The sequence below is a fragment of the Coenobita brevimanus genome, chromosome 102 (genome assembly GCF_032717465.1).
Source record: "Coenobita brevimanus isolate Jiangsu-jjx chromosome 102, ASM3271746v2, whole genome shotgun sequence".
NCBI lineage: Eukaryota > Metazoa > Arthropoda > Malacostraca > Decapoda > Coenobitidae > Coenobita > Coenobita brevimanus.
This window is the reverse complement of record NC_137055.1, coordinates 35986787-36000648: the sequence shown is the minus strand read 5'-3', so window position 1 is coordinate 36000648 and position 13862 is coordinate 35986787. Positions and strand designations below refer to the sequence as shown.

Here is a 13862-nt window from a genome sequence, read left to right as displayed (position 1 = left end):
GACCATAACACACCTGGGTAGCCTACACCCAGTGCTGCTTATCACCATCATTTAGACCTCCTTTTCCACCACCAAGGTGGAGTGAAGTAGGGTCCATAGAGACAGAGACAACTTGATAGATTAACATACTGAGCAAAGTTTGCTCCAGTGAATGAGCTACATTCCCAATCCCTCACCATTTGAGCCCCCGGAATCCCAGCATCCACTTGTAACCCAAACTCTCGTCATATTTATTATTATATCATACTCAAACGCACATAAGGAACAACAGTCAGTGAAAAAGACATCAATGATGGTTACATGACCAGACACAACAGCCTAAAAATGATGAGTAACACATCTAATCCTTTGACAACAACTAGAACTCTGGATATTTTATTGGGTAACACCAGCACCTCAGATATGGGAAGTGCCTTGACCACAAAAAGGGTTCAGACCTATCACAATTAATTCCTTGAAGACAGCTGAGATACTTGATTTTATACCAATTACTACCAGGGGAGGCACCACAACTCTAAATGGCTCAGTACCTTGTAAGTACTGTATGTTGCATGTATTTTTTGTAAGGAGATGAGAAAGAATGTGCCACAGGATAGGTACTTGTTATAATTATTTATGACAATGAAAGGTGGTATGTTGATAAAACTGTGCAATGTTGGAGGGATACAGGTAATCAGTGTGTTGGAATGAATGGGAATTACCTTCTACATTCAATGAACTACAATCATCAAAGCACCAAGACTTAAGTAGCCTTGATAGGTGGCAGGTGTATATTGTGGCCAGGGTCAACACGACATACCCATGTTCACAAACACCCACTAATGCACAGACACATACACATTCAAACAACCTTCGCAGAGTAAAAACAACAAATGGACAGTGCACACACCCATAAAACACGCACCATTTTCTCTTCAAAGTAAGATGCTTTTCTATTTATATATGACGATCACTAAACAATTTTTTTTTTTTAAATATGCAAAAAAGTCTAATTTCCAAGAACTACATTCTATTGCCATCACCCTGCCTTCAGGTGGGAAAGTGATGATGGTGATCATGATTATTTTATTACCGTAGTCCATTACCCTATCATCAGTTACTGTACTGTGTTGCAGACTACAGGAATGCTAAAGTGCTGTATTAATTATTGTAATGGGCACTGAGTAATATCAGTGCCACTACAATACCACATATCCAGAGGATAATTATAGTAATTGCACATTACAGATTTGTTACAAATATGACATGAACATCACAACAGCAGTGATAAATGATGTCAAGTCACAAATAACATACAAAATTAATCCATTTGGCAACACATCTAGAATACAGCAGTACACCACAACATAATGTAGGTGTGTCTGTGAGTGAAGGCCAAGATGATAATGTGGGTTGGTGAGTCAGTAAGGACATTGTGGTTGTTGTTGTTATTGCTACTGCAGGAAACTGGTCACGTTCAACCAGGCACTCCTAGAGATCTTTTGCTGCAGCCATTTTGAAAGACTGTCTCCATTGTGATAGTGAGGTGGATGAGGTAAGTGTGTTTTGGTATGAAGGGCTGCACTGGTTGCATTAAATACATTACTCCTACCCACATCCATTGCCTTCTTCAATAACACTTCACTATCCTGGGGTGCAGTCTCGAATATACCCAGTATTTACAAAAGATTCCCTGTTGTAACTTTGATTTAGTTTTGCAAGAACTGGAGACATGGAAATTCCTGTAAGCTCCATTCCCCATCCATCCTCCTAAATAAATACATGTAAATAATTTTTTTCCTCTCATAACTGTTATTTGTTTCTTAATGAGGGGCAAGATACATGGACTGACTTTACTCTCTCCTTTTCCAGTCCTTCTTGGTAAAATAAATCACAATTAGGACAAATCTGTGTGTAAATATATTCAAGAATCCTACCTCAATGTGTTCCTGGCTAGCCTCTCCCACGCATACTACTTACTTCCCTTGACTTTTTACTAGGACTGATTTATTTATTTATTTATTTATTTATTTATTTATTTTTTCTTTAACCCTTCCATTCAATCACAAATTTTTTATTAATGTACTATCCTGCTGTGTTCCAAGCCAGCCTCCCTCACATACCCCTTCCTTCCTTTTGCTTGCACACTTGTGATAAGGCATTATGGTATGTATTCAATTCCTCCTACCTTCAACTTTATTCATCTTCCGAGAAACTCTCTGAACTTGAGACACACAACTGGTACTGTACACTGAGGGAAATGGGCATATCACCTTTATCAGTATCATCATCATCATCAGTAACAATGGGATTTTGACAGGCAATTTTTCCATAATTAACTGTGGGTGTAAAAACTAAAAAGAATGTCAAATAAAACAACTTACCATGAAGATTCACTGTACAGTATATATCTACAACTCTTCTCTCGTCGACATGGCCACTCTGTCTCCATGACATTCACACTCTCACAACCACTATGATACTATTTTTTACTTTCATCATTCTTACATCTCAACCACATCACTCTTCTCAATACCTAAAACCCATTAATACATCTCACTTTATTTCACCAGGCAGACCTTCCCCCTGCAGTGTTTCCAGACCCTACAACTTACCATCATCCCTACCTCTTATTACCACCTACGAACTGCGTGAGACCGTAACTTGTCTCTTATTATAATGATGATAATGATAACGATGAAGATAATGACAATGATGCCAAGTAAAAGTAAACATATAGACCTACTCTCCCCTCCCTGAAGTCTCTTAGCCTTGTGCACAAGGAGGGTGCAACGTTGTGGTTAAGGTAATGGCTAGTGGTCGGGTGATGAAAACTGCAGCACCTATTAACTCTGACCTAGACCATGACCTACATTAAGGTACTACAGTTTCTTGTGGTTGGCTGGTATTCACTCTCCAGTACTTTCAATGGTAATGGTAACAGCCTAGACCATATGACCCCTTTGAAGTGTTGGGCTTGGGGAATGAAAAGTAATGCACCTATTAACTCTGGCCACGACCCTGACATACATTAAGTAGTACTGATTCTTGTGGATGGTAGTCTTCATCCCTTGGGCACTTTCAACGCTACTGGTAACAGCCATGACCATATTACCCATATGAAGTGTAAGGGCTCGAGACTAAACTACAGTCCTGAAAATTTACCCTTTCACAACAAGGTTTAATTCCTTGTTTTCTGGACCCTATCCTTCCCCATCCTTGGATGGGAAGTAAAGGCCACAATGACAATGATGATAAATGATGATATCTATGTCTTTTACATTTTACTCTGATTACACGCAGGGAAATTAATCAGCTCAGGAGACACTTTCTGAACAGGGAGAATCATACAGAGCCTTCATTAATCACCAAAATTTAAGGGGTACCTTCCTACCTAAATAAACTGTCCAAAGGTGGCTGGGGTAAACCAAAAAGACACCATCTCACAAAATGATTTAAGCATACGAGACAGATAGCATTCCTTGAAGTCAGTATTTAGGTAAACTGTGGTCTTTTGACTGATCATCTGATGGCTGGGATGCATGGACAGTATCATACATATGGTCACCACTGTATTCATAATCATCAACAACATGTTCCATCATCATGGTAATCATCTTATTACATTACTTCCCATTAACAATGTAGGTACAGTGATCTCAAACTAATAGTATTAAAGTGAACTTACGCTTTGCACAGTACGGGGAAGGAGGAAGTGCCTTGCCTTCTTAAACACTCTTACTTATCATTCATATCTTGTAAATATTCACTATACAGTACTTAAAAGCAAATTTGGGGGCAACTGTTCTGCAACACATCAATAATGTAAACACATAAATAATATGGCACAAATTCTGGAAACCATATTAACCACTGCTTATATTCTTCAGCATACTGCAACCTCCTTTTATCCTGGTTATCTCGAGATAATTTAACTTAACTCAAAGATCTCTGCGATTAAGGGTATTAAAAAAAAAAAAAATCTAAATCAACCCTGTCACTAATGATGACCATTAATTCTTCCTTCCACCAGACAATTCTGTTAACTACTCAAATATGATGATGTCATTTTCATTTTCATAAGACCACTACCAAAAAATTTTAATCAGCCTGAGAGAGATATCTTGCTATGAAGGGGTATATGAGCACTACATCCCACCTCTCCTGTTCAAAAAGTCAACCTGAAACTGAATACAATTTGGGGACAGCACACACACACTAACTACAATGTCACTGTTGTGAATGACTTCTCACAGTTAGAGCTAACCTTTCATAAAAGTCCCACATCCTGAATAAACAAATATTTACTATCAATATAACTTAAACAGTATCTACTAAATCACATTATATGGAATGACAAAACTGCATGAAGAAGCCAACAACATTCTTGTATGTTACACTCCTCTTTACACGTCACACTCCTCTTTACAACTAAAGCAACAAATAACAAAAATTACAGTATTACTGCACTTCACCACTATCATCATTATCATCATCTTGGCTCTTTCTTCCCATGCACAAGTGAAGTGAGGTAAAGAAAAGAAAAGAAAAGAAAAAAGAAAAATCTTACATGAGGACTGCCTGTACAATGCATAAGAGTTAACCATCTTCAAACTGACACAAATGGGGCAAGTGACAGTACTACAACACCTTCACTTGCCACCAGCCACATTGCTGCCACTGGTGCTCAGCCAACCGTGACACCTGTTATGTAATGAGGATCACACACAGCCCCTCTCTCTCCCCACTGGCTACTTTCACATCTACACCCACACTGGCTCACTCCTGCCACAAATCCACAAACTCAATCCAACTGTGTGATTCACTTTTACTGGTACAGTCTTGCACCACACGCCTAAGGCTAAATTGAAGGAAACTGCTCAACTAATAGTATATTACAATATCTGTTTTTCTACAGGAACTAGTATGGGTAAAAGATAGAAATAGAAAAGTTAAGCATACCTGCAGGAGAACTATGTCAACAGAGTTCACAGTGGAATGCACTACAGTTCCTTTAACTCATCATTCAACCTTGTCAGGCAATGTTCCATATAAAAATGCACTTCACGTAAGTTTTAAATGTAAGTTTTCTTTCAAAACACTACTGGAATTGAGAACACAGTGCTGACAGCTTCTAAGAGGGATGCAGCCCCTGTCATTTGTATCTCCATGCATAATTCATCCATCCATCCATTTCCAATTACAAAACAATAAAAATTAATATAACAGTATTAGTGAAAGAAAACTGTATAAGATCTGAGCTTGCAATTATTGTGGCTGTATCTGTAAATGAGTTAACATGAATGTAAGCTTGACAGAGACAAAAAAAAAAATAAATAAATAAATAACATGCCACATGGCCAGCTGTTCACTATGATTTGGACAGTTAATTATGTACTCGAGTCTGGAAGAATTTCACATGTCATTTGTAGGCTCAGTTAGAGTGGCTATAATTTAAGATGCAAGAACATGTCACATTTGAGCTTCCTCCTTTCCTCACTATCATGAAGGATAAAAGCTGAACTGAATAAAATTTTATTAACTGTGAATCTACAGTGCATGCTGAGCTGCTGGGAAGGGGGGTTGCAAGAAGTACTGTATTGCTAACAGATTCATCATTATCACCATTACCATCATGTCAACTACAGAGCAAAGGCTTCTCCAATCTTCCTTCACAAAATTCTAATGCCTACTCATTTTTCTTTCCAATCCCACATTTATGAATTTCATCTCTCCATCTTCCCAGCCTTCTCTCACTCCATCACTAGATTACACAATGCTTCAAACACTACAACTTAGAGGTGAATTGCTGTACAGATACCCAATAGTGGACCATACTCTAATAATTTCATCTCTATCAACCATGCTTACATTCCCCTGTCCATGGGGGGATGGGGGGATTTACAGGTATATGTGGGTTCTTTACTCTCTCTGGGGATAGGAATCATAAAAGAAAATTCAAGTAAGAATATGTTGCACAGTAGGTTCACAAATTCAAATGTAAAAATGTATTGCAAATAAGCTTCATATTCCAACAGTAACAAAATCTAGGGCATTATAGTTCAACAAAATTCTTTTGAGATGCAACATCTTTTTTTTGCTGTGGACAAAGAAAAGAAGAATTCTGAACACTTGTATCTGTTTCTTCTGTTTTTGTATGAACCAGTAATATTATTGTTTTTTATATAAACTTTTGTTCTTAAATGTAAAACAAGTTCCTATATTTTGAGTGCACATCAACTATTTTCACATTTCCATAAAACTTATACAATTCCAACTATATACACAGGCAAAATATATCACTGCTAAGGCCTCAAACACTGGAGAAATTTTCTGATATTGTACACTAAACACATCCACAAACTGTTACTCTCATCAATGTTCAACTTCAATGATCTTCAGCATTTAACTGGTCAACTTTATAACTGTCTTCCTCACAATGTATTTCCCTCTGCCTATGATGTCCTGGTAAAATACAACGCATCCCAACCTCTCCAAAATTAAGACCTTGATTTTCTTGCTTTCTTTATATCAACTTTATTTGGAGACAAAAAACCTGTATGCCCAGAGCATTTCCTCTGGTTCTCTTAAATTTGCGTAAAACCTGTATACACACAATGGAAAAGAGCAAATTCTGTCTGGCAAGAGCAGAGGTAAGCTGGTAAATAAGAAGTAACCAAACAGCCCCGAGTCTGATCGGTTACCATTCGGCCAGACTGCCTAGGGAACAACTACTACTATTACAAGAAGTAATCAAACACACACACACACACACACACACACACACACACACACACACACACACACACACACACACACACACACAGATGAGGTAAGATTGGATGTGTTGGTTGGGGGGGGAGGAGAAGGGCACAAGTGGTGGGGAGGGCAGACAGTGATGAAGGGAGGAGTGACTGTTGGGGTGAGTGGAGGGTTATAGGAGGGGGCAGACAAGAAGTGGGGAGGCAGGGGGAGAAAGGATGACAAGTGGTAGTGGTGGAGAGGTGGGGGTCACTGGGTGGGAAGCAGATAAGGGCACAATAACTGGACTTGAGTCACTCAAGCCAAAGGTTACAGAGGGTCATTCTGGGTCATTGGTAACATTACTGGATCTTGCACAACGTGCTTACTTCCTTTCTTTCTCTCTCTCTCTCTCTCTCTACTACAATGGCACAAATATACAAAAATAATACACATTACACACACACTAGGAATCTTGCATTACCGGTATATATATATATATATATATATATATATATATATATATATATATATATATTTATTTATATATATATATATATATATATATATATATATATATATATATATATATTTTACTTGCACACCCACTTACCTAACATATACACAAAAACCATCCAAATATACATATGCAATACATAAGTAACACAAAACACACAATGTGACTCATTCTGAAAATTAAACCTGCGTTGTTGTCAATCCTCCTCAAAATCATACCAGACATCCCTCAAGGTCCATTTATTCATTCATTGCCACAAACATCTCCCAAAATACCTCATGCAGAGTGGCCATGTCATCATCATCATCATCATCACTGTCAACAACAAATCCACTATCAAATCATCATCATCATTGTCAACAACAAGACCACTATCAAAGTTCATCACTACTCCACCCTACCACTCAAAATCTCCGTGACTGACTCCACTGCTTCTCACCACCCTAGTTCAAGTTTCTGTTTCCTTTTTCTCTCAAAGATTCCTTTTCATTCATTATTATAATCATCATTTCAAACCCACTTCTCAGACAAGGGATGGGGGCAATGCATGGTTTAGAAACAGTGAGAGTGAAAGCACTAAAATAAGGACACTTATCTACCAATACCATGCCCAGTGGAAAGAACTACACAACTATTCACACTTCATCCAAGTTGCCAAAATCTTTGCTCAATCCATTATGCAAGACTATCGCGTATCGGTACCCTTTTTCAACCCTCCCCGAGATTACTTCACATTACATAACAAATTTCATACACCAAAAAATACAGGTCCTAGAGGTCCATTGTACAGTCATCAAATCATATACAAAAATCACCAAATTTGACTAGTTAAGAGATTATTCTTAACCTCTGGTATACAAAAGATATTTCCTATGCCGAAGAAATTCCTCTTGTGTTAGCCAAAGTACCGTACTGTACTAACTCTAATGCCCGTTAATAAAAGTGTTGCCTCATCACCACCATAGCCACCTTAACGCTACTTTCCACAGGCCTTATCAGCAATACCTTCATCATCAACAACTTATTTTCTTACTAATTACTCTGACTCACTTGAAAGTTTTGTCGTCATCGAGTCCATTCTGTACGATGCCATTTGCCTGAGGTGCATTTCCGTTCTCCACATCTTTCTTGGAGGGGTCGAATGGTGAGGGGGCTTTGTCTTTCTTGTCCTTGCTTCCCTCACCTCCACCATTCTACACAGAGCACATTGTAGGGAAGAGAAAGAAAACAAAATTAACATTCTTACTGTCAGTCATCGCCATAATCATCATAACCTCACCTCTACTAAAATTAAGGAATGATATTTAAGGATAAACCCTACTTCAGTTTTATAGGCTTAAAATACAGTACTATGAAGAACACAGGAAGAACCCCAAATTTAACATCATCATCATCATCACCCTAACCTGATCTACTAAATGAAATAGCTGATTATGGACACAGAGTAAACTAATTCTGTTTTTTATGATACAAACCATGAAGAAAAATGATGAAGAGCAAAAATAAGTGTAACATCAGTTTCATATAATCATCATCCCAGCCCTCTCTTATCTATGCCTATTTGAAAAAGGGCATACCCTACTTTAATTTTATACGATCACAACACATTGAAGAACGTACAGTACTAACAAAAATTACTGCTTAGAAATTACACACCCAGAGAAAAATACACAATTTCTTCAAGAGAGCATTCTTGATTACAGAGAAGAATATATACTTACAGAATTTAAGGGAAAGTGAAATACAGTACAGTAATTAAAAAATAATATAGTCAAAATGAAATTTATGGTTGTGAAGATTTACCCAAGCACAACAAATTCTCACAAAAAATTACTTAACAGTACAGACCATCAAAGCAACCTTTCATACAGAATAAGGATGCCTGCTAGATTAATAAAATGTAAACAAAGTTGTCATAAGCAGACTGCCAACACAGTACAGTACAGTACAGAAAAATGGGAAAATTTTACGTAGGATCTCAAGTAATTAATCACAGCCCTCTGTACCACTGCTCACTTTAACCAAACTACTGGTACTCTGTGAAGCATTACTGGAAAAGAAGTTCCAAGCCTAATTCAGACCTCTTCAAAATGGGCTAAATTCTATGAACAAAAAATCATCATCTTTATCAAATAAAAAAATGGCCTAAAAATGCATGTTCATGTTCATTACAATATTACAATGACATACATTAATAATACAGAATAATGAAAAATACATAACATTGTCCCTGTAACCTCAATCTCTGGCTGCCTATTACCTACTTTGCATTTTATTTTGGCTAATGTGAGATGGGTTTACGATGCTCGAGAAACTTGAAGCATCAAAAATTGTAAAAACTACAACAGTTAACATTTTGGACAAAACAAAGAACTTTATACAATCTTTCCTTTCAGCTTCAGCTTATGACACATAAATTCACTCAGGTCATGTAGGCTCACTGCTGACAAAGAGTTAATCACTCAATCCCGACATTTCCAGTGACTTACTCCTCCCCCTATAACTCACCCTGAGCGCGAGGTTGGCCATCCTAGTGTCAAGGTCTTTGCCAGTGGGTGATGATGCCAGGACGTACTCCACCATCTTCAGCCCCACGCCGGTGTGGTCGGTGGCGCGGGGCGACAACACCGAGTCTCCCGGGAACTGTGGCCTCCCCGTCGGACGCTGACCCACACCCATGCTCAGCCCATGTGCATCTGAAAATCAGAGAAGCTCAGTGTAAAGGTAACAAACATGGAAGATTAGTGAAGAGATAACTGGGAAAGAATGACTGTACAGTATTAGCAAGTCCCTTGTTCTAGGCCAGAGGCATGTTCCTTATTATCAACCCTGTTTCCATACAAATGATACAGAAAATTTGAAGAAACTGACATATCAGCTTTACAGATAAGAATGACACTTCTCATTTCACTGCAGACTTAACAGGAAAAATTTATAAATAAAAAGGTGGTTTGTAACATGGGCTTGCCTGACTGCATACACCTAGTACTGTACTGCAATGGTTATAATTCTACAGTAATTGCTAAATTCATGCTACCTCCTTCAATGTGGAAGGATTCAATGCTAGGTTAGTGTACCTCTGTATATTTAATGTTGTTTTTTTACTACTGCTTCAGCCAAACAATTAGATTTAGCTTTGAGAAGTAGAGTACACAGTTTCACGGTTAACAGATAGATGGAAATAATCTCAATCCTTCCCCATAAAAGGCCTCCCGACTTGAGTATTGGGTATATGCAACAGTTTAGTCTAACTTAACATAATTCTGTATGAGTATACACAGCAGGGTTGGTAGGAGAGAAGAGAGACGACTGGATGAAAGTGAAAGAAGTGTAAAGAGAAAGTAGCCTGAAGACTACTGTTACAGCCACATTGTGGGATATGCTCCCACCAGGGAACCATGTGCCAGTTAGGTTAAGATACCATACCAAAAATCGCACAATACATTGTAAAATTTAGATAAATTAATAATGGTGATTACCTACTTATGAACAAGTAACAAAACTCACTTTTTTTTATTTTCTAAATTTCAAATACATACATACATTTCAAAAAGCTTAATTCACAGGTAACAGCTTGACTGAAAATGTCAGACTTTACATATCAGAACAGCACACGTAATACAGTAACCACTCACTTCTGCCTCATACCTAAAGCAGGCTACCCTTGAATATTTCAGAAGGCAAATACAGATTATAGTTACATATTTTAGACCACTGCTAGGATTGTAAGATAATCTGCAATCCTTTGTGCATACAGAATACAGGCAAACCATCCTGTTCTTGTGATCCTAACAACATTTTCTAAATGAGTATGGTACGGTACCTAGGCAAAAACTAAATGAACCAAAACAATATTCAAGTACATAATACACAATACAGCACACAAATCACACTGTACAGTACATTCAGATTTTTTTATTTTAACCAGAGCAGCAAGAAAAGCTTTGCTAAATCGTGTGCAAACTCTTTGGGTCGTTGTGATTTAACTGCCAAGCACCTTCATTTAACTTTCACTTTAGAACACAAACAACAGGCAGTTCCAACTTTCCTTGCCATTACATGGCCTTTACAGTTTCGAACATTTATTGGTCTTGCTGCACAGAAAAGTGTGTGCTAAAAAGAGAGAAATTTTAACAGAGATACATTCACAATCAATACACGCAACAAAGAGACATTTTAACGACGGACTTAGCTACAACCAATATGTTCTGCACTGGTAATACATCAATCAAGTTTATTTTGCTATCCCAATGACTAGTTCCTATAGCTTTGGGCACTGAAGCCTACTGCTGTGTTAACACAGCTTGCTACTCTGCATGTCAGTCCGGGTGCTGGTGTTTAGTGATAAGGTAGCAGCATCGTACTCATATTGGAAGCCTGAGAATTTCCCTGTGTGGCACCTGAAAACTATCATCATACTGCAAATGCGGCTCGGCTAGGAGCATATCGTAAAAAAATAATTCATTCCTACTGACAATAAAGAATTGTGTTCTATTACACTTCTTGAATGGCAGCATCCAGTACCATTATGTGCAGGTTGTGTGTATTTATTTACAGTTGGCATCAAAAGTACTATTGCCTCTCCTGCTTCTCTCTCTCCCTGCATTTAGCAAATCAGTGTGGTGAATGCACAGTACACACTGATGACTTCATCTGGCCTCAGAACAATGTCATGAGCCTCACTTACAGCAGGTACACCACACTGATTTTCAAAGTCCTCAGAAAGTCATATGTGACACGACTTTTGATGCTGACTGTATGGCACAAAACTGTAGTAGGTGACTTACAAACACTGACCTGAGTGTGAAGCTCTAATATACAATGTGTAAGACAAGTACGGCACTAGCAACCCGTTTCCATTCAATGGTATGTGTGAAAGGCTTTGGAAATGTACTGTACAGAGCAGCATGCGTGACCTGCACCAATCCACTGCTGTGTGTGTCAGTCTTTTGAAGTGCAGGATGGGAAGTGGCCCTCCCCCACCCACATAATCGACTTACGGTGTGGTGGTGCAGCGTGTGGGGTGGCTGTGCTCCACGCTGCTTCTCGCCATGACGCTTCCCCTAAGTTGAAGATGCCCTTGTTATCCGGCTTTCCCTCCTCCACACCCCATAGCTTTTTCGCTGGCGCAATCTGCAAGTAAAATATAACCATGAGTAACGAACACTGATGACGAGCTGTAGTATCCCATTGTAAAGGGAAGTGGCTCATGGCCATGACAAGGAAACTGCCATCTAGTCATGCTAGTATGGTCAGTGGTCTTAAAATATAACAACGTAACTCTACAATGCTCATAGATAACACAAGAACAGAACTAAAATATTAAAAATTATTGTTCTGGTTGCTATACAGTGCGATCAGTGGCAGTGTAATCCTAATCACCGTGACCCAGAGGCACACTGATTTCTGTGGGGTATTATTATGAAGTTATAGCAATTTTCTAACACTTCCTCCTTATAGTCATTTTCATTTTATTCTTGCTTCTAAATGATATTTTTATTCATCCTAGGAGGGACCCTAGTACCGAAGGGCATTGCAAAAGGCTACAACTAACACCCATGTTCGAAAATTCTCTCCAAAGCAGAAATAAAATATGAAAATAGCAAAAACAAAATTAAAGCAATGCCACCGTAGAATGCGATGCCATCGTATTGAAGAGATTTAAGGCATCACGACATCACCATGCACTCTTTTATTACAACTGGCAGAATCAAAATCTGAGGACTATATGCATCTCAAACAGGCACATAATTATTCACAATAAAACAGAACACCTTTAGTGTATGTAGCCAAAATAACCTACAAGACCATGTGAACTATTGTTTGTTTACAAAACAGAAACATGTGAGGTACTGTTTTTACCTACAAACGAAAGCAAAAACACTGCTATATACAACCAAAACTGGAATTTTTACTCTGAATATAATGTGTAACACTGCTGCTGCTGTTAACTCTACTCTGATTGCTGTATTCTTACCATACTCAAAATTATTGGAAAAAATTTGTTGCACAAACCCGAAACCTCGTAACCCGCAAACACTCCGCAGGTGGATTGATGTATGTGGTAAAGTTGCCAGTGCCGCAATTAATCGCGTTACATTATAACCTTCAACAAAAACTCCACAAATTGATGAAAAAGAGAAGTAAAATTTCTGGAATATCGTTGAAACGAAACAAAAATGCAGAACTGCGAATTCCATAAATCATTCTAGCGAGTTACGAATGCTAAAATTGCGCCTGAAACCGCTAGGATATAGCAATGCTAATAAGAAACGCCAGAAAATCCATAAAAAGAATTAAAGCATCAAGAATACCGCTGAAACTACGCATCTCTACAAAATTGCTGAAATTTGTGTTGTTACAGAGAACCGTCATTTGATAAAATACCTTTAGATCTTAAAAAAAAATAATAATAATAATTTGTGAGCGACGAGTTAGCAAGAAGGATGAGACGTGGACCCGTGTTACTGCTCTTATCAGAATAAAGCTGAATTTCTTTTAATTAACATGGAAAAGAACTGTAACGGCATCATATCGCTCCAAATAAATGTTAATACACCACTACCCAACCGTTAACAGTATATATACAATAAAACCATGTCGAGAATGCGATCGAAGACGGCAG

General features: G+C 38.1%; 1 protein-coding gene across 4 annotated transcripts in view; it reads right to left on the bottom strand.

Annotated features, from left to right (window-relative positions):
- Window positions 1–13862, bottom strand: part of pum (pumilio) — a 494630-nt gene that overhangs the window by 273648 nt on the left and 207120 nt on the right. For all 4 annotated transcript variants that reach the window (XM_080284657.1, XM_080284659.1, XM_080284658.1 and 1 more), the window contains 3 exons: window positions 12238–12370; window positions 9746–9933; window positions 8288–8430 (listed from right to left, as the gene is read on the bottom strand). In XM_080284657.1, the coding sequence (XP_080140783.1) occupies window positions 8288–8430; window positions 9746–9933; window positions 12238–12370 (464 nt within the window). The remainder of the gene's footprint in view (window positions 1–8287; window positions 8431–9745; window positions 9934–12237; window positions 12371–13862) is intronic.